General features: G+C 35.1%; 2 protein-coding genes across 4 annotated transcripts; one reads left to right on the plus strand and one right to left on the minus strand.

Moving 5' to 3' along the window:
* The first annotated feature begins 314 nt into the window (after positions 1-314).
* On the plus strand, positions 315-8,721 carry LOC124846764 (uncharacterized). Of its 2 annotated transcripts, XM_047324108.2 has the most exons (24): positions 338-603; positions 2,871-3,088; positions 3,506-3,611; positions 3,756-3,857; positions 3,951-4,010; positions 4,154-4,232; positions 4,352-4,499; positions 4,884-5,007; positions 5,119-5,299; positions 5,441-5,469; positions 5,639-5,787; positions 5,962-6,064; positions 6,162-6,257; positions 6,345-6,400; positions 6,485-6,608; positions 6,794-6,856; positions 6,972-7,031; positions 7,126-7,287; positions 7,409-7,482; positions 7,563-7,656; positions 7,810-7,946; positions 8,022-8,102; positions 8,200-8,305; positions 8,380-8,721. In XM_047324108.2, exons 1-24 carry the CDS (start codon positions 430-432, stop codon positions 8,434-8,436), a joined length of 2,583 nt encoding a protein of 860 aa, XP_047180064.1. In that variant the 5' UTR covers positions 338-429; the 3' UTR covers positions 8,437-8,721. The 2 variants fall into 2 exon arrangements, with proteins under 2 accessions (XP_087952946.1, XP_047180064.1); XM_088096820.1 differs by lacking the exons at positions 8,022-8,102; positions 8,200-8,305; positions 8,380-8,721 and having other exon boundaries at positions 315-603; positions 7,792-7,942.
* A 1,340-nt stretch (positions 8,722-10,061) lies between these two features.
* Positions 10,062-13,763, minus strand: LOC124846769 (heterogeneous nuclear ribonucleoprotein 1-like). 2 transcript variants are annotated; one of them, XR_007029564.2, is made up of 3 exons: positions 13,364-13,763; positions 11,010-12,355; positions 10,062-10,539 (listed from the first exon to the last, which is right to left on the minus strand). XR_007029564.2 is itself a non-coding variant. In XM_047324114.2 (2 exons), the coding sequence occupies exons 1-2, from the start codon at positions 13,583-13,585 to the stop codon at positions 11,156-11,158; spliced, it is 1,422 nt and encodes a 473-aa protein (XP_047180070.1). In that variant the 5' UTR covers positions 13,586-13,763; the 3' UTR covers positions 10,785-11,155. The 2 variants fall into 2 exon arrangements, 1 of the variants encoding a protein (XP_047180070.1); XM_047324114.2 differs by lacking the exon at positions 10,062-10,539 and having other exon boundaries at positions 10,785-12,355.
* Positions 13,764-24,400: the final 10,637 nt, after the last annotated feature.

A 24,400-nucleotide genomic window follows, 5' to 3' on the forward strand; every position in this document is an offset into this window, starting at 1 on the left:
TCACCAAATTTTTATAAATTTTTGGTAGGTTCTTTCCCCAATATTGACCAATGCAATTCACACAGCAATTGAGAAAACCATCTCTCTTCTTGAATTTTACAACAGGTGAAAGAATGAAAACATTGGATACTTGTGAGACCTTTTTTTACTTCCCTTTGTACAGTGTGTGTCAAGCAGAAATTGATAAGCCAGTAAACTTGTATTATTATACTTGTGACTGATTCCATTTCAACTTGCAACACACACATGTGGACCTTTGAGTTCCACGTACGTGCGTGATGTAACATCCATTCCAGACGCTTGCCCAATACCCTCCTTGACCATTCTTATAAAAGATACAATTTTGCTTTTGGGTTGTTCAACATTTTCAGATTGCGATAAAAGTTTCGATTTTTGGCTGCTGTTACATACCAGAGACAGAGACAAAAGATGAGAATTGCAGTGGTTGGTGCTGGGATTAGTGGGTTGGCTTCTGCTCATGTTTTGGCCAAAAATGGAGTGAATGTGGTGCTCTATGAGAAGGAGGATTCGTTAGGAGGACATGCCAAGACTGTGAATGCTGATGGTGTTGATGTTGACCTTGGCTTCATGGTCTTCAATCGGGTAAGCATACACATTTCAATGGATTTCTTGTCTTTCATTCAATTGTTCAACTCAACCAGGGTTTTCTTTAGCTTAGTGGTTAGTCATAACATACGAGGAGACTGCATTCAACTACAACCAATGATTCACTGACACATTATCCCTAACAGCAACCTCTGTGCTTTTTGGATGTTTTCAGTTTTCATGTAAACTGTGATTATTCTATTCTTCCATGAACTGTGAGTGAGTGTTAAGTGTTTGAAGGATTAATAAAGAAGTATAGATTGGTAAAAGGAAAAGTTATAGTAGAATGAGAGTTATATTCGAGAGTTGAAAGAAGGTACTCGTTTCTGATGAATGTGGTTTGTATGAAGTATTACTGTTTTTTATTCTTCTTTATGTGACTTTGTTCATTTAGCAAAGAAAAATGCAGAACATAGAATCTATTTTGGGTTAAAAGAGGAGAAATATAAAAAGGATTTGTACTTTGTAGTGTTGGGTGATGCTTAGCCACACCTTAGAAACCATGTTTCCCACTAATCCCCATCAATAGTTCATTTTTCAAAACCATTTGTAGTAATCCCTCATCATTAGTTTATCAGAACTATTTTTATTTAGCATGAAAAAAAACAAAAAGTACTATAACTGGTTTTATTGTTTCATATAAAAAATGTAAATAACCAATCAAAGAAACAATAGTATTCTCGTAATTATCAATAAACTATATGAAACAGAAGATTTGATTAAGTCAAACAAACCTACAAAATCAAGTCCGTGAGAACTTTTTAACTTCAAAATTATTTTTTTTTAATTTTACACCAAGAGATTACTAAGCCAAAAGAAATACCTTTAGCCTTAAATCCAGTTGAATCTCCAAAAAGTAAATCATATGATAAATTCAATAAATTCTAATAAGATTTTATATATTTTAAAAAATAGACTTTAAGTATAAGAACTTTAGTTACAAGACTTAAAATATTTTTTTATTGGTCTTGAATAAAAATTTGAGTTTTATATTTGAATAATATGCAAAAAGAAAAGAGTAATAGAAATTAGTGAAGTAAAAGTGTAATTTTTGCAATGAAAGAAACTCAAACACCCAAGGAACCACCATACTTAGGCTGTTGTCCATGGGCCCACCAGTGGTCCTCACTCCTACCTTTTTAAAACTCCTTTATATTATTCTTCAACGCAGCTACAGTCTCTAACTATACACGGCCCTTCCATCTTTCTCGATTCCATGAATCTCAACAAGAAACTTCTCAATCATCTTAAGCCATCTCTGGAAAAAATAAAAATTATAAGAATTTCTAAAAGAAAAAAAATTAAATGAATGTTTTCACAAGTTAATTTGTTGAAATTTTCCAATAACTTCACTTAATTTTTACTTTTAACACGTGAATAAATGAAAAATTCCTTATATTTTTACTTGTTAGTTTCTTTCTCTTAGAAATCTTTATGGAAAATAATCCTTTGATCAAATTGAAAAATTATAAATCCAATCGTCCGATCAGAGACGTAATTAAATGAAAATATATATATATATATATAGGTGTGTGTGTGTATCAGTGTATATATGTATGTGTGTATGTAAGTGTTATATCTGTATGTACAATTCAATGTCATTATACATTATACTTTGAAAAATGATGTTGTTAGTCGTGTCATGAATTTGTTATCCAATTTTTTTAGTTTATGTTCTGTCTTTTATTACAAATTTTGAGATATTCTGCGTTCTCATTTGCCTGTATCCTAGTCGTAGAGGTGTCTGGTATAGCCTTTTATGGTACGTATCCTGTAAAGTTGTGAAAATACTAATTGACAATACTTTGTTGGTAATATCGATCAAAAGAACATAAAATTCCCATGAGTGGAAGCGGCTGATAGTTATTCCATTCAGATTCATCAATTACTGTGCTGTCTGTGACTCTATGCATAAAACCTGGGTTGAACATACTCTTCTTAAACCATAAAATGCAGTAGACAGCAAAAGTTGGAATGTTAGACGTTCAAAGCATTTCTTTTTCGAAGAAGTGAAATTTAAACTTAATTCAACTTTAGAAAACGGGCTCCCATATTATTGACAAACTTTGAACCTAACTCAACTTTATAAACTCGGTTTACAAGGCTTATGCTTATTTATATAAGTTGATTTTATTTCTGGTCGACGTGAGATTTCTAACATCTTTTACATTTGAAACTTTTGAAACTGGTTGATTTTATATAGTGAAATAGCAATGCTTGTGAGGCTGTATATATATATATATGTAACATGGATTATTGAACAGGTCACGTATCCTAATATGATGGAGTTTTTTGAGAATCTTGGAGTAGATATGGAATTATCAGACATGTCTTTTTCTGTTAGCCTAGAAAAAGGCCGCGGCTGCGAATGGGGAAGCAGAAATGGTTTGTCCAGCTTGTTTGCACAGAAGAGGAATGTACTGAATCCTTACTTCTGGCAAATGATCAAGGAAATTGTCAAGTTCAAAGATGATGTCATTAGGCAAGTTGTTACCTACTTCTATCTGTTAAATGCTTCAAATTTTGAACTATATACAAGTAACTGCTGCACTCAACTTTTCTCATGCATTGTTAAATTTCCATCTTTCCTTGGTCTTTGATTGCCAGTGAACCGAGGAATAATAAATCATACAAAAAATCACCAAATTGATGGTGCTTTTTTCTTTCTAGGAGTTACATATCCAGAGAAACAACTGGTATCCCAATAATTATAGCTTTGGATAAAATTGGCCATAGTTCAGCATTCACTTCCCTGCATAATTGAATTTGAACTCAACCGCATAGTGATGAAGTTGAGAAAAACACCAAGTATACCATATACTAGTCTTCTTGTTATTGTCCTGAATAACTGAACCCTGATCATTTAGTTGGCTCTGTCTTTTCAAATTTTCCCATGCAGCTATCTTGATATGCTTGAGAATAACCCAGATATTGACCGCAACGAGCCTCTGGAGGAATTCATCAAGTCAAGGGGTTACTCAGAATTATTTCAGAAAGCCTATCTTGTGAGTTCAATGCTGTTATATGTATTTTCTACATATATATATATATATATATATATATATATATATATATATATATATATATATATATATATATATATATCATTTCTATGAGAAGTGTATATGTATAATATCCAATGCCTTTAGATTCCAATTTGTTCTTCTATCTGGTCCTGCGCTTCTGAAGGAGTTATGAGCTTCTCTGCTTTCTCAGTTCTTTCGTTCTGTCGCAACCACCATCTACTTCAGGTAGTAGCACAATAGAATCTTTTCCAGATTTATGTTCTGCGATATAATATAGTTCTACAATCCAAAATAATTAAAGATAAGACCTCTCTGCAGATCTTTGGCAGACCACAGTGGCTAACTGTAAGATGGCGCTCACAAAATTATGTAAAGAAGGTGCTATTTGTCTATTTTCATACTGTCTTAAATTTACAACTGCGTCACTTGGAGAGACATTTTCAGTGTCTCTCATGCAAGAGATCTTTCAACTTGTAAGTTATAAATCAACTTTTCTCACTAACTATTGTTATAAAAATCAGGTCGAAGAAGAGCTTGAAAGGGAAGGTAGTCACATAATAACTAACCGTGAGGTTCACTTGGTTTCGACAACTGAAAAAGGTGATTGAGTAATCCATTTCAACTCCTTCCTCTTCACAAAGAGAAGGTGAATTCAATCTGATTGATTGGCATGCACATTGCCGTTTTTTCTAATGACATGGTTAGAGAAATAATTGCAGGATGTGTTGTGTACTGCAAAGATGGTTCTGAAGAAGTGTATGATGGATGCATATTGGCAGTGCATGCACCTGATGCCTTGAGATTATTAGGAGATGAAGCAACATATGATGAGCGAAGAATTCTTGGTGCTTTTCAATATGCTTACAGGTAAAAAATCTTCTTATATTTCTAATTGTAGTCGTTATATTATTTACATTTGAAGTATTGATCAAATGCATGCATGCAATAAGGTACCTTTGCTTTATCATTTCTGTGGATTCAACAGAGTTTACATTGGATAAAAATATTTAATGACTCAATGTCATGGATTAACATGTTGTCACACCAAAGGATGAAAACATCCCTAAATTTATTTTCTCTCAGGACCTTGAGCAGAAAATTCAGTTTTTAAGCATAGATGCCATTGTGTATATTCTTGTGATCACGTATGTTAATGACAGAAAAATGTTAATCTGCTAACATAAGAATCTTTTTGTCAGCTATTTTCAAATCAAACCAAATGCAAATTTATTCTTTGATCTGTATTGGCAGTGATATTTTTCTTCATCGTGACAAAAATTTAATGCCCCAAAACCCAGCAGCATGGAGCGCATGGAACTTTCTTGGAAGTAACGACAATAAAGTCTGTGTCACATACTGGCTCAATATTCTTCAGGTTGGTAAATTTTCTTATAAATGCATTGATCATAACTGAATTTCGTTATGTTATTCTAACTAAAGTGAGTAATGAAGAAACTTGTCTGTTGATCTTCATTCTAATTTGCAGAATATTAAAGAAACAAGTCAACCCTTTCTTGTAACTCTAAATCCTGATCATATACCAGAAAATACCTTGCTTAAATGGTCAACTGGTCATCCAGTACCATCAGTTGCTGCATTCAAAGCCTCCTTAGAGCTAAACCATATTCAAGGGAAAAGAAAAATGTGGTTTTCAGGGGCTTACCAAGGTACATTATACTTCAGGCTTCCATGAATTCACTTATGCCTACTAAATTTCCATTATTTTTAGAACCTGTGTTAGATTGAGGAATTTATATCTGCTTCAGATATACCAGTGATCTAAACATACATATATATGTGTTTTTCAGGTAATGGGTTTCATGAAGATGGATTTAAGGTAGTTAAAGCTAAGTTCATAATGAAAGTGGAAATACAGTCTTAACTGAAAAATATTTCTTTCAAGAGTCTCCTTAAGTTGAAATTATTGAGGCAGTCAATTTTCTTGCACATTGTCACCAATCCGTTGAAGTGAAACAAAAGAACTAAACTGTAAGATTATTCTTCAGGCTGGAATGATTGCAGCTCATGGCATTCTTGGAAAACGCTGTGTCCTTCAGACCAACCCAAAACACATGGTACCTTCTTGGAAGGAACTGGGAGCACGCATTTTTGTGACTAGATTCCTGAGTTACTATGTCAATACTGGTTGTTTAACGTGAGTTTACTTCTTACAGGGTGAATTTGCATAGAAAACAAAAATGAAATATATTTGATAGTAACATCACAAGATGTTTCAGGATAGTTTATATTTAGTAGTGAGCTCACCTTCTATGGATTTGACTTGTCAAAAAGGGCATTAGTAATGGTGCATTTACCTTGAGGTGTACAGTTTATTAGAAGAGGGAGGAACAATGTTCAACTTTGAGGGAACTGGAGGAAAAGGCATTCTGAAGAGTGTTTTGAGAATCCACAGTCCACAATTTTATTGGAAGGTATTTTACTTTTAAATTTCACGTTAAGTATGCTTATTGATTAATGCCATTCTAGCTGACAAGCAACTAAAAACTATCATTCGTACATGTTTTTCAGGCGATGGCACAGGCAGATTTAGGCCTTGCAGATGCATATATCAATGGGGATTTTTCATTTGTTGATAAAGATGAAGGTCTCTTGAATTTTATTTTGGTAACCATTCTCATCTGAATCTTACAGTGAGTTGTCTCTTTGGGACTTTACACTTTACTTTCTTGTACCTTGATAATTTTACTGCAGATTCTCATAGCCAACCGAGATTCAAATGCATCCAACTCACACCTCAAGAAGAATAGGTAAGTTCATATGATGACTTGAAGTCGACATTTATATGTAGTTAATTGCATTTGCATACCACACTTTTTGTTTTTTGCCTTTAGGGGTTGGTGGACACCAGTATTCTTTACATCTGCATTGACATCTGCAAAGTTCTTCATGGACCATGTTTCAAGGCGAAATACTCTCACACAGGCTCGCAGGAACATCTCTAGGCATTATGATCTGGTATGAATTCAAAAGCTCCTAGATTCAGTGACTTTAGAGGAGCTTATCCAACAATATAGAGTAGTGTATAAGCATATAACTAGTTATGCACGATCACAGAACATCAAATCAAATATTCCTTATCAAGTGAGAGTTTACTCACATAGAATTTTGAAGCTTACAATTTTTCTTCGGTCTGTTTCCAGAGCAATGAACTCTTTGCAATTTTCTTGGATGAAACAATGACATACTCATGTGCAGTGTTCAAGGCAAGAACAGCTATCTGATGCTTGAGTCCGAAGTTCATATCAAAAGAATTTCTCCAATTCCTGCAGCAGCAGTAGCTAATACTCTTCCTTCTTTTCTTTGTTAATTATCTGATAGAACAAAGACGAAGACTTGAAAGATGCACAAAGGAGAAAAATCTCCCTTCTGATTCAAAAGGTATGTGCTTTTGATTTCTATTTTGTTACAATTTCAGCTATTATCTTAAAAAATGTATAATGTGATTTCTTTTTCTTTTTTTTCAAAAACGAAGGCTAAAATTGATAAGACGCATGAAATTCTTGAGGTTGGATGTGGATGGGGAAGTTTAGCCATTGAAGTTGTCAAACAAACAGGCTGCAGATACACTGGTATCACTTTGTCCAAGGAACAACTGAAACTTGCAGAACAAAGAGTCAAAGATGCTGGACTTCAGGTATCAATAAGCTCATTTTTTTACGATTCCATGATTTTCCTTATATAAGTACGATTGATTCTTTATAAAATCAGAATAAGCTAAGAGCGAATTCATGTTATTTTAATCGTGGTGATTCCAGGATAGCATCAAATTCCTACTGTGTGACTATCGCCAACTGCCCAAGACGTACAAATTCGACAGGATTATATCATGGTGAGCTATTTATAGTTTAATTTTGCAGACTTGTTGCAATCTTTCCAACATATTACTTGACTTGTATAAGCATAATTCAGTGAAATGATAGAAGCTGTTGGCCATGAATACATGGAAGAGTTCTTTGGTTGTTGTGAGTCAGTATTGGCCCAAAATGGACTTCTTGTTCTTCAGGTATTTGATAGATTAGTACTTCTATACAAGTTTTTGTGTTTAGATAATAGAAATTCATGATATGCTCTACAAATGAAACGTTATCAACAAGTACATTCTTTTTGGTATTCAAATTACTTCTAACCATTTGTGAAGATGGTTATTGTTGTGTAGTTCATATCAATCCCAGATGAGCGTTATGATGAATATAGGCGCAGTTCTGATTTTATAAAGGAATATATATTTCCAGGAGGTTGCCTACCCTCTCTAAGTAGGATAACATCAGCCATGGCAACCACATCCAGACTATGGTACAAGTTATATGTAAATACCGAGTTCTATTATTGACCATTCCCTTCATTATTCTCTCTTTCACTGAAATGCAGCGTGGAGCATGTCGAAAACATGGGCATTCATTACTATCAAACACTCAGATGCTGGAGAAAAAACTTCATGGAAAGGCAGAAGTATGCTCTTAAGATGATTGAAACTTACTCAAGTATGTTAAATTCAAGTGGCTACTTACAACAACTAACTATTGAAAATGTGTGTATTTGCTGACAGCGAAATTTTGGCTCTCGGATTTAATGAAAAGTTCATTAGGACATGGGAATACTATTTTGATTACTGTGGTGCAGGTTTCAAGTCACTCACACTGGGGAATTACCAGGTACATTACCCAGTTGCTATCCTTAAATACCCAATGACCATGATAATGATATGTAATATGTTGTAACAATGTAGGTCGTTTTCTCTCGCCCTGGTAACATTGCTGCATTTGGCGATCCATACAAATGCTAGACTAAAACAAGTTGACAGAACAGACTGCATTACATGATTTTGCCATGTAAAATTTATTGGAGCTGAATTGTGTTGCTGCTAAAAACAGCTACATTGGTGATAATTTTTTTCGTTCAAAAAAAATAATTTTTTTAAGGAATAAGGAACAAGCTTTATATGATTTAGAGAGTATTATGAAGTACATGTTGAAAATGCTGTACCCTGTGTGTTATTACAACTAGCTTCAAGCTCATGCGGCTATGTCTTGATTATGACAAGAAAAAAAGAAAGGTCAATTTTTCATTACTTGTATGTGATTTATATGTATATGTAAATCATGTTAAAGATTTATTGAATTGAAATAAAATAAACATTTTCTCGCACAAACATGTTGCCGCCGCACACATCGCAATCACACTTAGAGGGCCCATAGAGCAGGCTATTACGATGCTTCCTAGTTAGAACATTTTTTTTAATTGTATCAAATGCTAAGACGGAATTTATTTTGAAGAGGTCCAATTGGAGAGTCGTTTAATGGGATTTGAGAAATGAGGGGAAAAAATGTTTAAAGAGTACAAAAGGCTGTGATGAAATTTATTTTGGATGGTCTTTTGAAGTGTCACCTAAGGGGAGGATTGGGCAAAAAATACTTGTGTAAAATTGAAAGGCCAATTTTCGCAGTTCACAATTTAGATTTTGTGTATAGTAATTGAAGTAACATAGTAGCGTGGAGGTGATATAAGATAAACTTTTTGAGAGTTCAAAATGCGCAGCATCATGTCACAGAAGAAAGATTCCCCAAGAAAACGTTATAAAAGCAGAATAATGTGTTTCTCCTTTCCATCTTACTTACATATCTAAATCAAATATTGGCGAAACATTGTTAAGATTCATTCATCAGCGCAATTGATTTCTACAACCAACAAATAATATGCCTTAAACGGTGTATGCAGATTATCAATGTTACTGTTATTTGCTTACCCGAAACAAATATCTATATATCTTAACACATGAAATAGTTGCGTTTAATACAAAAAGAAATGAAAACATGTCAATAATATCTTAAAACTTATTTCGTGCTACGAGAACATTTTCCAAAATCAAATGAGACGAAACACCATAGAAAACCTTGAATGTATATATAACTTTTATGATTTGCTCCACTTGACACTTTTCCAGTCCTTTTCTTTATCAATAAAAACTCGCAATCCTTTAATTACAAGCTTACTTTTTTAACAAAGTATAACGATAAAATATAGCAATCCTCTTTTAGTGATTTCTAGCTTCCGGTCAGTCTTACATTAACATGGTTTGCTAAAAGGTTCACACAAAGAAAGCTCGTCTCATTCACTCAACGGATGAACGTGCCAAATGACTGGCGTAGGTAGAACGAATGGAACGCGCACACCATGTTAACCCGCATTTTAGCATGGATAAAAAAAACGTAGAAATGCACATTCTGCATTAAATTACAACCTAACAATTTTACAAAAAGCCGTCAAGAACCTAAAACAACATAAACACTCGTTAAGATCAATATGTCTGAGAAAAGTACGGTTAAAGATATATCTGAAAAGCTACATGCCAATCTGTGTCAAGATTAACTAGCATTAAAGCATTTCAATTCTATACCTGACAATGCTTGATGTAAAATTGAGTTGGTAACTCTTATCTTACTTTAAATTTACATTTGAATAAGAGTTCCTGTTATAAATGAAAATGAAATGGCTATTTAACCTTTGGGTGTAAGATAAAGCACTTGCCCTATAAAACAACATTAGTTTAGAGAAGAAAAGATTAAAAATTTTCCAACTTAGACATGAAATTATACTGAGCTCCAACACATAAAAAACATAAATCACTGGACACACAAGATAGGATAGGATAAAATTCTATAGAATAGGGCCTAGGCCAACTGAAATAGTCAATGTGCTGCTAACTCTCTCTATCTTTCCGCCACCACAGACCAGATGGAAAGTTAAGGAAATTTTTCTCACAAAGCCAGAAATCTCCAATTTGGTGATGCGTTGGTCCAGAAAAACACAATAAGACTGGCCAAATTTCATTCTTTAGATACGGGTGGACACTTGGCTCCACCACTTCCATACTCGTGCACCTCTCCTCCTGTACAACACAAGTGCAAATACAGGGGGAAAATGATTATGCCATCCTCAAAGTTTTTACTATCACTATGATTACGCTACCCATTATGAAGTGATCAATCCAAGTGTCCACTGCTATGAGTAAATAGCTTGACTACATCTTCATATTTCTACTTGTTATGACAACTAGAATGAGTCAAGACAACATATGTAATCAGAAAATGAAAGAGACAGTAATTAAACTTCAACCACAAAAAAGACAACAGATAATAAACTGCATCAAACCATCATATAAGGTGAAATATCATACTATAGCTTAAATGCTACAAGAACAGCCATTCGAGATCAACTAAAATCATAAGCACGCAAATTAAAGCTACACGCAGAAACAAATACTAAATAGAAAGTAGCATCTAGTATCTCTTCAACCAACTACTTATTATAAACTAGGAAAGCAGATACTGCAAACTACTGGGATTCAAGCAACCCAACCAGTCCCATTGTGTATTGACATCGATCTTTGAGCCACTCCTTTGCTGCTGGAAAAATTCATTCTGACCTCATGATTTAAAATTTTTAAAAGGCAAAGGATCCTCAAGTTGAATTTCAAAATCCAGCAAGATATCCAACTATCAAAATTACTGTTGTTGGGCTTGTCGAGACTGAGCACCACCATAGCCACCACCGTAACCAACCTGGCCACCATTTCCCTGTGGTGTTCCATAATTTCCAGTTTGTTCTGATCTCCAAGCTGCATTTCCATAACCTGAATTTCCATTTGCATCCCCATAGCCACCACTCATATAGCTACCACTGCCACCACTACTTGTTAGTTCACCCCCACCAGGACCACTAGCACTATTGTTTGGAGCACTCCCTGTTCGTCCACCAACAGTGCCATATGCACTTGAATTCGCATAAGAACTATCACTTCCACCGTATCCACCGTATCCCCCATATCCATAACCTTGGTTCCCATATCCGGCAGCTCCACCAGGGGACTGACCTGCAGCTGCTGAACCAGGACCACTTCCACCAGAGCCAGCACCACCACTTGGAGCACCCCATGGAGGAGTATTCCCATAGCCCATAGATCCATAACCAGAGGGTGCCTGAGCAGGCCATGAACTCCTTGGGCCCCCTGGAGGACCACCAGCATAAGCAGCATTAGGAACATTAGGATTCCCATATGTTGCACCAGCAGGTCCACCATACCCTGCAGTGGCACCACCATAACTTCCATATGCACCATACCCAATACCATTATTAGCCGGACCATATCCATACCCAGGAGCACTGTAGGCAGAAGAACCATAAGGAGGGAATCCACCTGCAGCGCTTTGAGGCTGCATATACCTACTAGAATCCATTCGCCCATCATATGCATTTTGGTTACCACCAGATGCCCCATACCCTTGATACCCACCAATTCCAGAACCACCACCTCCAGCACCACCCATCATACGGCCACTTGCACCAGGATTGGCATCCTTGGGAAGTGCACGCTTTACCTCAACTTGTTTACCATTTAAATCATGAAATGATTTATGCAATACCCTATCAACAGCCTCCTCAGTATCAAATGAAATAAAACCAAATCCTCGTGGCCGTCCAGTATTCTGGTCATACATGACTACTACATCGGTTACATGTCCATAAGACTCAAAGTACTGGCGAAATTTTTCTTCAGTCAGGGTAGGAGGCAGCCCTCCAACAAATATCTTTTTAGTTCTGATGTTTCCTCCATTTCCAGAATTCATGCCAGAATTGGAATTTCCACCTCTCGAGGTGACAGAAATTTGTTGATCCTCTCTTGAGAAAGCCTTTTTGGCATCAACCTGAATGATGAAATTATAAAATGATTGCAAGTTAGACCTTTAATTGATGATAAAAAGAAAAGATAACACGGGATCAAAAATAACCAAAATTCCAAATTATCAACATTAAGAAAACTAATTTTTAAGGAAGAGGCCTTTAATCGTGGTTTTAAATATCCACGTATCCAATACGATACAAAGACAAAACATAATAAAATCTAAAAACTATCAAAGATCTCAAAAGAATCATTGGTGGAGGTATTGCGTTCAAACTGGGGTATGTTCGTCCATGAAAACAAGTAACCAATATTAACTTATTCCAAAATACTAGCATTATACGAACACTTGTGTTCATTCATACATCATTGAAGGAAATGAAACATAAGCTAGCAACTTCAAAAGAGTTGTACTACTTCACATTTCAAGAATTGAACAAAGAGGGGACAATATCAGCAGCACTGTCATCTATCATAAACATTTACACATAAGTAGCACGGATAAACTGCAAAAAAATAGCAGTGAAAGCTGCTCTATTAACTTCCTTTACACATTCATCCATTAACAACAGTTCACACAGCAAGAAACGTATCGGCTACTTGTTTCCTGACAACTTCCCCCGCAGACAACGTAAAAAGCCGTCATCATTTGAAAGAGCAGACAAAACACTCCTTGAACTAAGAAAACCGAGTACCAAAGACAGCCAGGAACAAAACAATCAGCCCAATGTTACAGAAACTAGTCAACCAAAAGTAAGTGCATGCCAAGAAAAAAACCCTATCCACTCAAAATGAAAAATGAAAAAACCAAATACCACATGTCCTAATTCCAAGAGCAAACCACGAAACAAATAAAACCCTTACCAAAAACCCATCAATCATTCCAGCACGCAAAAAGCCTCACTTAATCCCAAAAACAAACACACCTCCAATTCGAAACCAACACACCAGCAAACACGACAAAAAAATAATATTTAGAAAAAGAGCAGAAGCAGCAGCAAAAATGAAGTAAAAAATGGAAAATAGGCGTCACCGTTCTGCCATCTATGACATGTTTATCCTCGAGAACCCTATCGAGAATGGTGGGATCCGCGAAGACGACGAAACCAAAGCCCCTGGGCTTGCCAGTGTTCTTCTCTCGCATAACAGAAGTGCTCAAAACGTCGCCGTAGTTACCGAAATGCTCCTTGAGCTTGTCCTCCGTAGTGTCCCACGATATCCCACCGATGAATAATTTTCCCTGATCCGAATCCATTCCCCCTCTCTCCCTCTGTAGGTATATATGAATAAATAAAAATGAATAGTGTGTTGGCGATTTGGTGAGAGGGAAGAAGGTGGGAATTTAGGTTTGATTTGGGAACGGAGAAGAAAAAAGGAAGAAAGAAGGAAGAGAGGGTTTGGAGGTTGAGGGCTTCGAATAAATGAATGCGAGAGTGTGTTGGGTTTTTGTAATGTAGTAAAAATGCTTCTCAAGAAGTACTCCCTTTTAACGGCTCAGATTTGCCTGATTCAATTTCGTCACACGTGTACCCATGCCAATTTTATTCAATTAACTTCTTCCTTCCACTAATAATATATCAGAATTGGACTCTTAATGCTTTCCTTGGACCAACAAAGAAAATTCAGTGAGAGAAATAATTAATTATCACAACAAAAATAATTTTAAAAATTGTTCTAGTTTTATTCACCTCAAATGGTTTAAAAATATTTTCTTCTTTTATGTCATAATCAAATTATAAATGTTAGTAATCCATGAGTACATACATAAAATTACTATTTTATTGAATTTGAAGATAAATGATTTTGATGATTTTTGTGATTTTTTTATTTTAGCTTGAATCTATTTTTGGTATAATATGAATGTGAACTATTTTTCTATGAAATTTTTTAAAATAATTTTAATGAAAGATAGAGTTATCCAAATTGTTAAGTTTTCTTTATTAATTTAAGATGAGCTCAACTAGAAAAAAAAGTTAAAAAAGAATGAGAGTGAGAAATACAAATATTTCTCTTTACATTTTCTACTTTCATTTCTATTCTCTTAAATTTTTTTCATTATTTTTAGTTTTTTTTTTTAGTTTGTGAGATGTTACACTTTGAATCGTCTCACATCCCATAAACAATTAAAAATATTAGAGTGAATCAATCCATTTATACAAATTAATTTATCATAAGTCTGATTAAAAATAAATTAACTCTCGTAACTTATAAATTTTGTGAGATTAGGTGAATATTTATTTAAACATATTTTATTCTACTCTTTAAATTATATATTTATTATCGTATAAAAAAAATTGACTTAATATATTCATGTGATGAGAGTGTTCACTCGTTTGGAGGTTTACCAATTTGATATACTTAGCATTAACCCCAACCATTAGAAAGTGATAATTTACCAATTTAACAGTTTATTGAGCATTAACCCAACAATTAGAAAAAGTAATAATTTAAATATAGTAGGTAAAAATTAAAATGTGAATATGTCAGATAAAAGTTAAACATCTCGTTATTATAATAATATTAAATAACATTGATAAAAAAAACATTGGTATTAATTTATATAATTAAAAGTGACAAATCATTATGATAAAAAATTATGAAAAAAAAATTATAAGTGTTAGTCCACAACTCACTCCTAACAGAATTCATATTCATTCAAATATTATTTTTAATCTCACTAAACTTAACCTAATAATAAATCAGATTAACTTGAAAATTTGAACATATTATATATATATATATATATATATAAAAGCACATGCTTATATTTAAATAAAATACACTTTTATTTTTCTCTAAATTTATTTCTTTTAACGTTATTAGACTCAGTTTTTTTGGTGGTCTAAATTAATCGGAAGAAATTTGATCTTCGTGTTAAGCCCAACATCTTTCTTAGTTTACATTTTATTATCAAATATTAAATTACTTATCATCTTGAAAATCATGATATTAGGATCTCTAAAAGTGTTGTTTTAATTGAAACTGAGTTTTTTTGTTGTCATTTTTACTACTATTAAAAATCGAAATTTTTCGTTGCATTTACATTATAACCAATTTATTTATGATGATGATCAATCTCATGCAATCATTTCTATTGATAATTTGTCCATCATGCTTAGGATATGTAGAAAATAAAAATCATTCTCCTAAACGGTCTACTAGAGTAAGAAAACCCCTACACATCTAAAAGGTTTTCATATCTCTTCTTGTAACACCACTAACATGAAATACTCTATTGATTTTGACATATTATCTCGTGCATATAGAGCTTTCATTTTTTCTCTAAATAGTATTGTTGATCCACAAGATTTCAAGGAGGTCATGCAACATGATCATTGAAGAATTGCTATGAAGGAAGAAATTGTTACTCTCAAACATAACAACACATGGACCATTACCATTATTCCCCTTAACAAAAAGGCCATAGGATGCAAATAGGTGTACAAAACAAAACAAAAAGGTTGATGGGGTCATAGACATATTCAAGGCTCGCCTAATAGCCAAGGGTTACACTCAAATAGAGGGTATTGACTACTTTGACACTTGTTTCCCTATGGTTAAACTCACCAACGTTCATTTTATTTTGTCATTAACATCAACTAAAAACTAGCATCTGAGACAATTGGATGTCAACAACGCCTTCTTACATGGTGACTTAAATGAAGAAGTTTACATGCAATTACCACTAAGGGTTACTGCTCCAGGTAAAAATCAAGTTTTCCTTCTCCACAAATCCCTTACTGATTAAAATAAGGTAGTTGTTAATGGTATGACAAGTTATCCTCCTTCTTTCTCTCTCACAACTTTACACAAACATCATGCGATCACTCTCTATTTACTAAACATAATGAGGACAATATCATTGTCATGCTTGTTTACGTTGATGATATAATCTTTACTGTCAACAACATTCATGATATTAATAAAATCTCAAACATGCTTAATGACGAATTTAAAATAAAAAATCTTGATAATTTGTCTTACTTTTTGGGCTTCGAGGTTGCTAAAAGCATAAAAAGTATCCTTTTGTCTCAATGTAAATATGCTCTTGACCTTCTCACCAAAACAGGGATGATTGATGCAACACCCAGTCAGCACACTCATGAACTTCTCCACCAAAGTGTGTTTTGAAGGAGATTTTGTTGATGATTTGTTGTATTCAAGAGGCTGATAGGGAAGCTCATTTATCCCACCAACATGGGCCCCAACATCACTGATAACTTTTTGGTAAGTATACCAAATCGTTCCAAGTAATACAGTGAATAAGTAAAAGTATCGTCTCCCAAAGGACTTGTGCAACACATGACAATTCTACCTTTTATAACTCAATTAGACATCAAAATGCACAAAACAACAAAAGAAACTCTTTTTGGTATTTTATCAAACATTTGGTGTGCAAGGAATTATATTTAAAAGAAACTTTGTTGGAATTGAGTTTCATGAATCATATGAATTATATTTTGGCACTAAAAAAACTGCACTGTTGTTTTTAGGATCTAGATCTATTATTCATTCAATGGAAGCTCTTGTCGGATATTCTCCAGCTAAAAGTCAAAATATGATTTTTATGGGCGGTTTAACAAAACATGTACCAATTACAAAAACTTTTTTTAGTGGGTACACTCACTCTTTGGGGTATTCCACCCTTTGCCTGTTTTTGGTCTAAGATGAGATTCTTAATGATAATTGGTTGTATTCACCAATTTTTGCAATAATAACTTGTTCTGCAGCAGCATTAACTACATTTTATATGTTTCGAATTTATTTACTTGTTTTTGAAGGATATTTAAACGTTCATGGAAAAAAAATAGTTCATTCTATTCAATATCTTTATGGGGGAAGAAACAAGTAAAACTTAAAAGAAAAAACGAAAATTTTTTATTAGTTTTACTAAGAATCAAAAAGAATGAAATCACTTCTTTTTTTATCCGGAAGAGATATCTACAATATATCATTATTTCATTCAAACATTCACATAAAGACATACTAGTCCTAATCCCTTAGCAACTAGTTCTAAATTAATATATCAAAATGTTAATCCCTTAGTCAATTTAACATACAATTTGCATTAAGTCCGATGTTAAGAATGACCAAGTTATTGAGTCTATCCCTAGATCTCAAATCACTTAGGTGCTCTATCTATGTTCATGTTCAAAGTTACTTTCCAGTAATCAAAGACATTCAAATAACATTATATTTTCATACAATGTTATTAAATTCAAGAAAGAGCATATGAACGAACAACGATATATTGAACAGAAAAATTACATCAGAGTGAGTTCATTACATCTAATTCCAACAAAAGAAAAATTTAACTACTCCTAGACATCTAGAACGTACACATTTGAAGCAATCCCTTGTAACAATGGTGTCTTGATTCCTTGAAGTAGTCTCTGGAAATTCCTGAAATGTTTTCGTTTCTTTCCTCTCTCCGTAACTTCTATCTGAAGAATGTTTTTGTCTTTCTGTCACGTCTTTTAAAGACACTTAACTTCATTAATTCGCTCAGCACACATGTATTGGTGCGCTATGCGAATTTTCTTAACTGTTGCACTTTAACTGATGTTATTCGCTTAGCGCACAGGTACTGGTGCGCTATGCGAATTTCCTTCTTCTGGGAGTGCGAATTTTGGCTTTCGCTTTGCGAAAATTGGCTGACAGAGTTCAAATAATACACCCTTTCCTGTACAATATTTTACATAACAATCTACTACCTATTACTACTTTTCGGAACAACATGAATAATTACAAGATTGAGCTCATTTATAAGTGTAAAAACAATTCTTTTTCACACTTATCAATCACCTATGTTTTTCATCGTTTAAGCCAATACATTGTTTCTCCGACAATGCTTCATCATCAAGCCGCTTTTAAAATCTTGCGATAGATTAAACAAACACCGGGTTAAGATATCTTTCTAAAGCCACTAATCATGTTACTTTGAAAGCTTATAGTAACTCTGATTGGACCAACTGTCCTGACTCTCGCAAATCCACCATGGGCTACATTGTCTATCTGGATGAGTCGTCAATATCATGGAAATCTAAAAAGTAAACCATTGTATCACAAAGTTCCTTTGAAACATAGTATCGTACAGTTGTCTAAAATCTTTCCTTCTCCTAACTCTTCACCATCTTCTGTGATAACACGTTTGCCATCAAAATCGCCAAAAATCAAGTCTTCCACGAGAGAATGAAGCATATCAAAATCGATTGTCATCTTATTCACAAAAAAGTTCAATAGAGGTTGCGAAGCTTCTTCCCATACACAATAATGTGCATATTGTTGATATGTTAACCAAGCATCTTCCTCCTTCCACCTTCCACAACATCAATTTCAAGCTTGGCACCATCAACATTCACGCCAAGCTTGAGAGGAGTTGTAGGAACACACAAAATTTTGATCTTCCTCTCTTTTCTGTGTTTTTGTTATTTTGTTTGCCGTTGTGTTATCTTCTTCCTTTTCCTTTACAAAGCTTTGGTTCTCCATAATATAGTTATACGTTACATGAAATAATACACAAGTTCCTTTGATGCTTCATTCTCTGTTCTTCTTTTTCTCTTACACGTAAGTCTATTGTTCAAGCCTAGGTTCACACCATGCATTTCATCACACACAAATTAGATTCTACACAAGACTTTTATGCATTGCAAACTTCAATTGTAGCTCTTCCATGCGCGCACATCCTCGAGGTCGGAAGCGGCTCCAACATATTTGACTGCGTCAGCACCAGCTACGTTCATCGTCGTAGTGCGGCCACAAAATTTTGAACTTCCTCCCTGATTCTTTTCTACTTTCTGTTATTTTGTTTGCCATTTTGTGCTCTTTTTCCTTTTCCTGTATAAAGCTTTGCTTTCTTCCTACACCCCACATTTTTCTTCTTCCACCCTAAATTTCACATGCCCATTATAACCCTATAGATTATACATATTTTATTAAATACGATTTTAGAATTTTTCGGATTTCGAAAACTGATTCTGAAATTTTTAGGATTTCAAAATTCGATTTTGGTTTTGCCTGAATTTCAAAATCTTGTTCTAGATTTTCGTAGATTTCAAAATTCCATTGGATTTCGAAATTTGCATTTGAAAATACAGTTATGAATTTCCTGAGATTTTAGAATCCGATTTTTGAGTTTTCGAGATTTCAAAATATGGTTTTGGAATTTTTTGATTTCAAAATTTGGTTCTAGAATTACACAGGTTTTGAAATTATTTATGGATTTTTTTTAATTTCGAAATCTGATTTTGATTTGCTTTTATTTCGAAATTTGATTATGAATTTTCTTGAATTTTGAAATCCAATTTGGATTTTTGTAATCCAAATTTCGGAATCTAGTTTTGAATATTTTGAGATTAAGAGATTCGATTTTCCAGTCTCTTGGATTTCAAAATTTACTTTCGAAATTTATTGGATTTTATAATATAGTTTTGAGTTTTCTTTGATTTGAAATTGTAACATCCCAATAAATAGTAAGTACCATTAATCAGAACTAATCACATTTACAGAAAACAGTGCAGTCTTAACATTTACAACAGCTGCTCAAAACGATAAAACAGCATGTACAGCAATTTACAGTATTCAGAAATTCATAAAAGGTACAGAACCAGTTACTGGACAAACGTTCTGCAGAGATATACAGTCAACGTCCCAAAATGCTTTACAGAAAGACTAACTACTACTAATACTGTATGAACAGCGCTGTAAAACTATACACAGAACTGTCAAAATACAGCACAGAAAACTAACTAATGCTACTACAGAAACGAGCCTCTACTGCTCAGCTTTAACTTCAACGTCCACAAGGTTGGCATCCTCCAAATTTTCTTCTTCCAGCATGGTTTCAAGGGATGCATCACCATCTGCTCACATCCACAACGGATGATCATTGCATTGACAAGACGGACATACAGAAACAGTAGACAACACAAAGAAATTGCAAGGGTAAGCTTAGGTAATTTAATTCAATACCATCAACATAATTTAACATATAACATCAGCCATATAGTTCATACAACATTAAACACATATTCACGCATACAGTAACTCATTCATATTCTCATAATTAAAGACTGTCCGGACTGTATGATGCCATGTATCTACAGGCGTTCTTGCACACGGGTGGTGTAGTAACTGGAACATCCATCAGCTGCCACCCGAGGTTAACCCTATCAGTCCAAAGTACTCAATAGGACTAGGGCCTCCTGCCATTCCCACGCATGACCTACTCCCCTCTACATGAGGATGAGCACTCACGGAATATCAGGATGAACAGCCATCAGCAGCTTTACCATGGTCATACTACACTACTTCTCATATTCACATCATGGAGACGTTCCTCCTTGGAACGCTCATTCACAATCCAATTCTCATAAATCCATTCAAATTACCATTCGTACATATTCACAATTTCTCTTAATCAAATCTTCATTTCTGTATTCCACTCTTTTAATTTAAATACAAGTTACTATTTAATAGATCAAGACGACTGTATTACAGTGCACTGCAGCCTCGTTTCTGAACAAAAGAAACGAACCTTTATTCATGTACGGATGTTAAGAACACTTAAGAATTTAATTGAGATTGATTCAAAAAGATCTGATTAATACTTAGGATAATTCTAAGTATAATACTGGAGATTGAATAAAAAGGATAAGTATAATTTAGATATATTTCAATAGATAACCAGAATATGAAAGAAATTCAGATATGAACACTGTCATAAAAAAAACCGAACGTTAAATAAGAATTTGAACGAACACCATATACGTTCGCTCACGAATCCAGGATAGGACGAGCGTTCAGTTATAAAACCGAACACTGCTTAGGACGAACGCCAGTCAATGACCGAGCACCAAATAGAACTAACGCGCATGGAAATGAACGCGCATGGGAACGAACGTTCAGTGTCGGACCGAACGCTAACTAGAACGAACGCTCAATCTAAGATCGAGAGTTCCTTTGGGCGAACGCTCAATATAATACTAAGCGCCACTTATGACGAACGCTGGTGGACAAAACCGAGCGTACTAATACCCTTCAATTAAATTTTTAAATGGTTGGACACGCTAAGTTGAGCCGAACGCTCAAACTTAACTCTGCACACAAATAACACTCGTTCTCGATCCGAATCCTCTCCAAATGAAAGAATTCTTACTCTAAGTTATTGTCCAGTGAAACCGAACGGTATAAGACCGTTCGATGACGAGCGTACACCATCAATCAGAGAAGACCAGACTTTCCAGATTTTAAAACACGAGAATTTCACAGTTTTACATATGATTCATAACTTAGAATTTATCTTTAACATAACTCTCATGCATTCCAAAATTCCTATTATCAATCCATAAATACAGAGTCTTCCATCTTCCAGTTTCAAACATATCATATCAACATACAGTTCAAATCAAAATCATTCCAAATTATGCAGAATCAATCACATTACAACTCATACATTTCATTCACTGCATAATTTCATACAACATTCCTGATATACATCCATTTCAATTCTGCTTCATCACGCATATTCAAAATTCGCATAATGCATACATTTCAAACATCCATCACAATTCATTACTGTCATACAGATCAAACATATATTAAATTAAATTACTAAAGCTTCCCTTACCTGGTCTAACACTGCACTTCCAAATGCTTAGAATTTATCTCGACCACTCACGGCTTCCTATCCAGAATTCACTCAACCACTTCCACTTATCTAATACACCAAAATCATTAACAGATCAGACTTCTAACTTACACATGCAACCAAAAATCTTGATTTGCATGAACTAAAACAGACAAGTGCAGGGACGAGAACTTACCAGTTCAGTTCTCAGTTTGGTTTGGATCAGAATAGCGCTCACGGTGCAGTGAAGGCGTCTATGGTCTCTGAAATTAGATCAGAGGAGTTGATAGTGAGGTATTTTAGAGAGAAGATGGAAGAGTGCAGAGAAAATACAGAGAAGATGTAAGATCAGAATTCGTGAAGAAGAAGAAGATTGCATGAAAGGAAGAGAAGAGTTTTCAGAGAAATTATTTTCTCTCCCTCGTCAAACGGTTGAGCAGTTACTCACTGCCACTTGGCTTCCACTACAGCTTTTAGAAGCTTCCAAAGTGACATATGGCATTCAGTGCATGCAGAGAGAAAGAGAGTGGAATTTTGACGTGGCAAGGTGAATTAAAACAGTGATCAGAGGATGGATTTAAGTGTGTTAATTATCAGGTTCTCACATTCCCCCTAACTACAAAAATTTTCGTCCTCGAAAATTCTAAAGCTTACCAGGGAATAGGTGTGGATACAATTCTCTCACAGCCTCTTCAACCTCCCATGTTGAGTCACCAGTCTTTGCATTCCACACCACTTTCACAAGACGAACCTCCTTCCCTTTGTAAAGTCTGGTGCGGCTGTCTTCAATGCAGACTGGTTGCATCTCCAGTGTTCTATCTGGCCGAAGTTGGATATCTTCTAACTCCAATACGTGTGATGGATTAGCCATATATTTACGGAGTTGAGAGACATGAAAGACTGGATGAAGGTTGGACAGTTGAGGTGGTAAAGCCAATTCATACGCCACTGCTCCAATCTTCTTCAGAATTTGATAAGGTCCAACGTACTTGGGAGAAAGCTTCTTTGGACGAAGGATTCTTCCCACACCAGTGATTGGATTCAACCTCAGAAACACGTGATCTCCAGCAGCAAATTCTAAGGGTCTTCTTCTTTTATCAGCATACGATTTCTGCCTGCTTTGAGAAGTCTTCAAACGCTCTTGGATCAGTTTCACTTTCTCTGTTGTTTGCTGGATTAATTCTGGTCCAGTGACTGCAGTTTCACCTTCTTGGAACCAACACAAAGGAGTTCTACACTTTCTTCCATAAAGAGCTTCAAACGGTGCCATTCCTATGCTTGCTTGATAACTGTTATTATACGTGAATTCCACAAGCGGCAGAACCTCATCCCACACTCCCATATGATCTATAACGCAGGTCCTCAACAAGTCTTCAAGAGTTTGGATGGTTCGTTCAGATTGGCCATCCGTCTGAGGGTGATATGCAGAACTCATTTGCAGTTTGCTTCCCAATTCTCCTTGCAATGACTGCCAAAAACGAGATGTGAATCTCGTATCCCGATCTGATATAATACTGGAAGGAACTCCATGCAATCTAACAATCTCCTTAACGTACAGCTTGGCCAAATTTGTCATGGACATCCTTAAATTAACAGCCAGGAAATGGGCGCTCTTAGTCAATCTATCCACAATTACCCAAATTGAATCATGGTTTCGGACTGTACGTGGCAGATGAGTCACGAAATCCATAGAGATGCTATCCCACTTCCATTCTGGAATTTCCAAAGGCTGCAGCAATCCTCCTGGTCTTTGGTGTTCAGCTTTTGCACGTTGACAGGTTAAACAAGAGGCCACAAAACGTGCAATATCACTCTTCATTCCAGGCCACCAGAATGACAAACGAAGGTCATGATACATCTTAGTCATGCCAGGATGCATGCTAAGACGGCTGTGATGTGCTTCCTCCAATATGATTTTCCTCAGCTCGACATCATTAGGGACACACGTCCTTCCCCGGTAACGCAACATACCGTCTGTTCCTGCATTGAAATCCTTATCTTTATTCAAACTGAGCTCGCCCAATATCTTCACCAGCTCTTCATCCTCACGTTGCTTCTTCCAGATTCGGTCAAATACATCACTGGAAATTCTGAGATTACAGCATCTGATAACGTCCGTTCCCAAGTCAAAGTGCAATCTTAGATCTCTAAAGCTTTCTACCAAATTCAGCTCCTTCACCATCATTGCAGAGACCCTTACGGCTTTCCTACTCAATGCATCAGCCACCACATTTGCTTTTCCAGGATGATACAGTAATTCAAATTCGTAATCCTTCAAGAATTCAAGCCACCTCCTTTGCCTCATATTCAACTCCTTTTGATCAAAGAGGTACTTGAGACTCTTGTGATCACTAAATACTTGAAACGTTGCACCATACAGATAATGCCTCCAGATTTTCAACGCAAACACCACTGCTGCCAGCTCCAAGTCGTGTGTGGGGT

The sequence above is a fragment of the Vigna umbellata genome, chromosome 8, assembly GCF_029865625.1.
Source record: "Vigna umbellata cultivar VRB3 chromosome 8, Vumbellata_1.0, whole genome shotgun sequence".
In the NCBI taxonomy this organism is placed as follows: Eukaryota; Viridiplantae; Streptophyta; class Magnoliopsida; order Fabales; family Fabaceae; genus Vigna; species Vigna umbellata.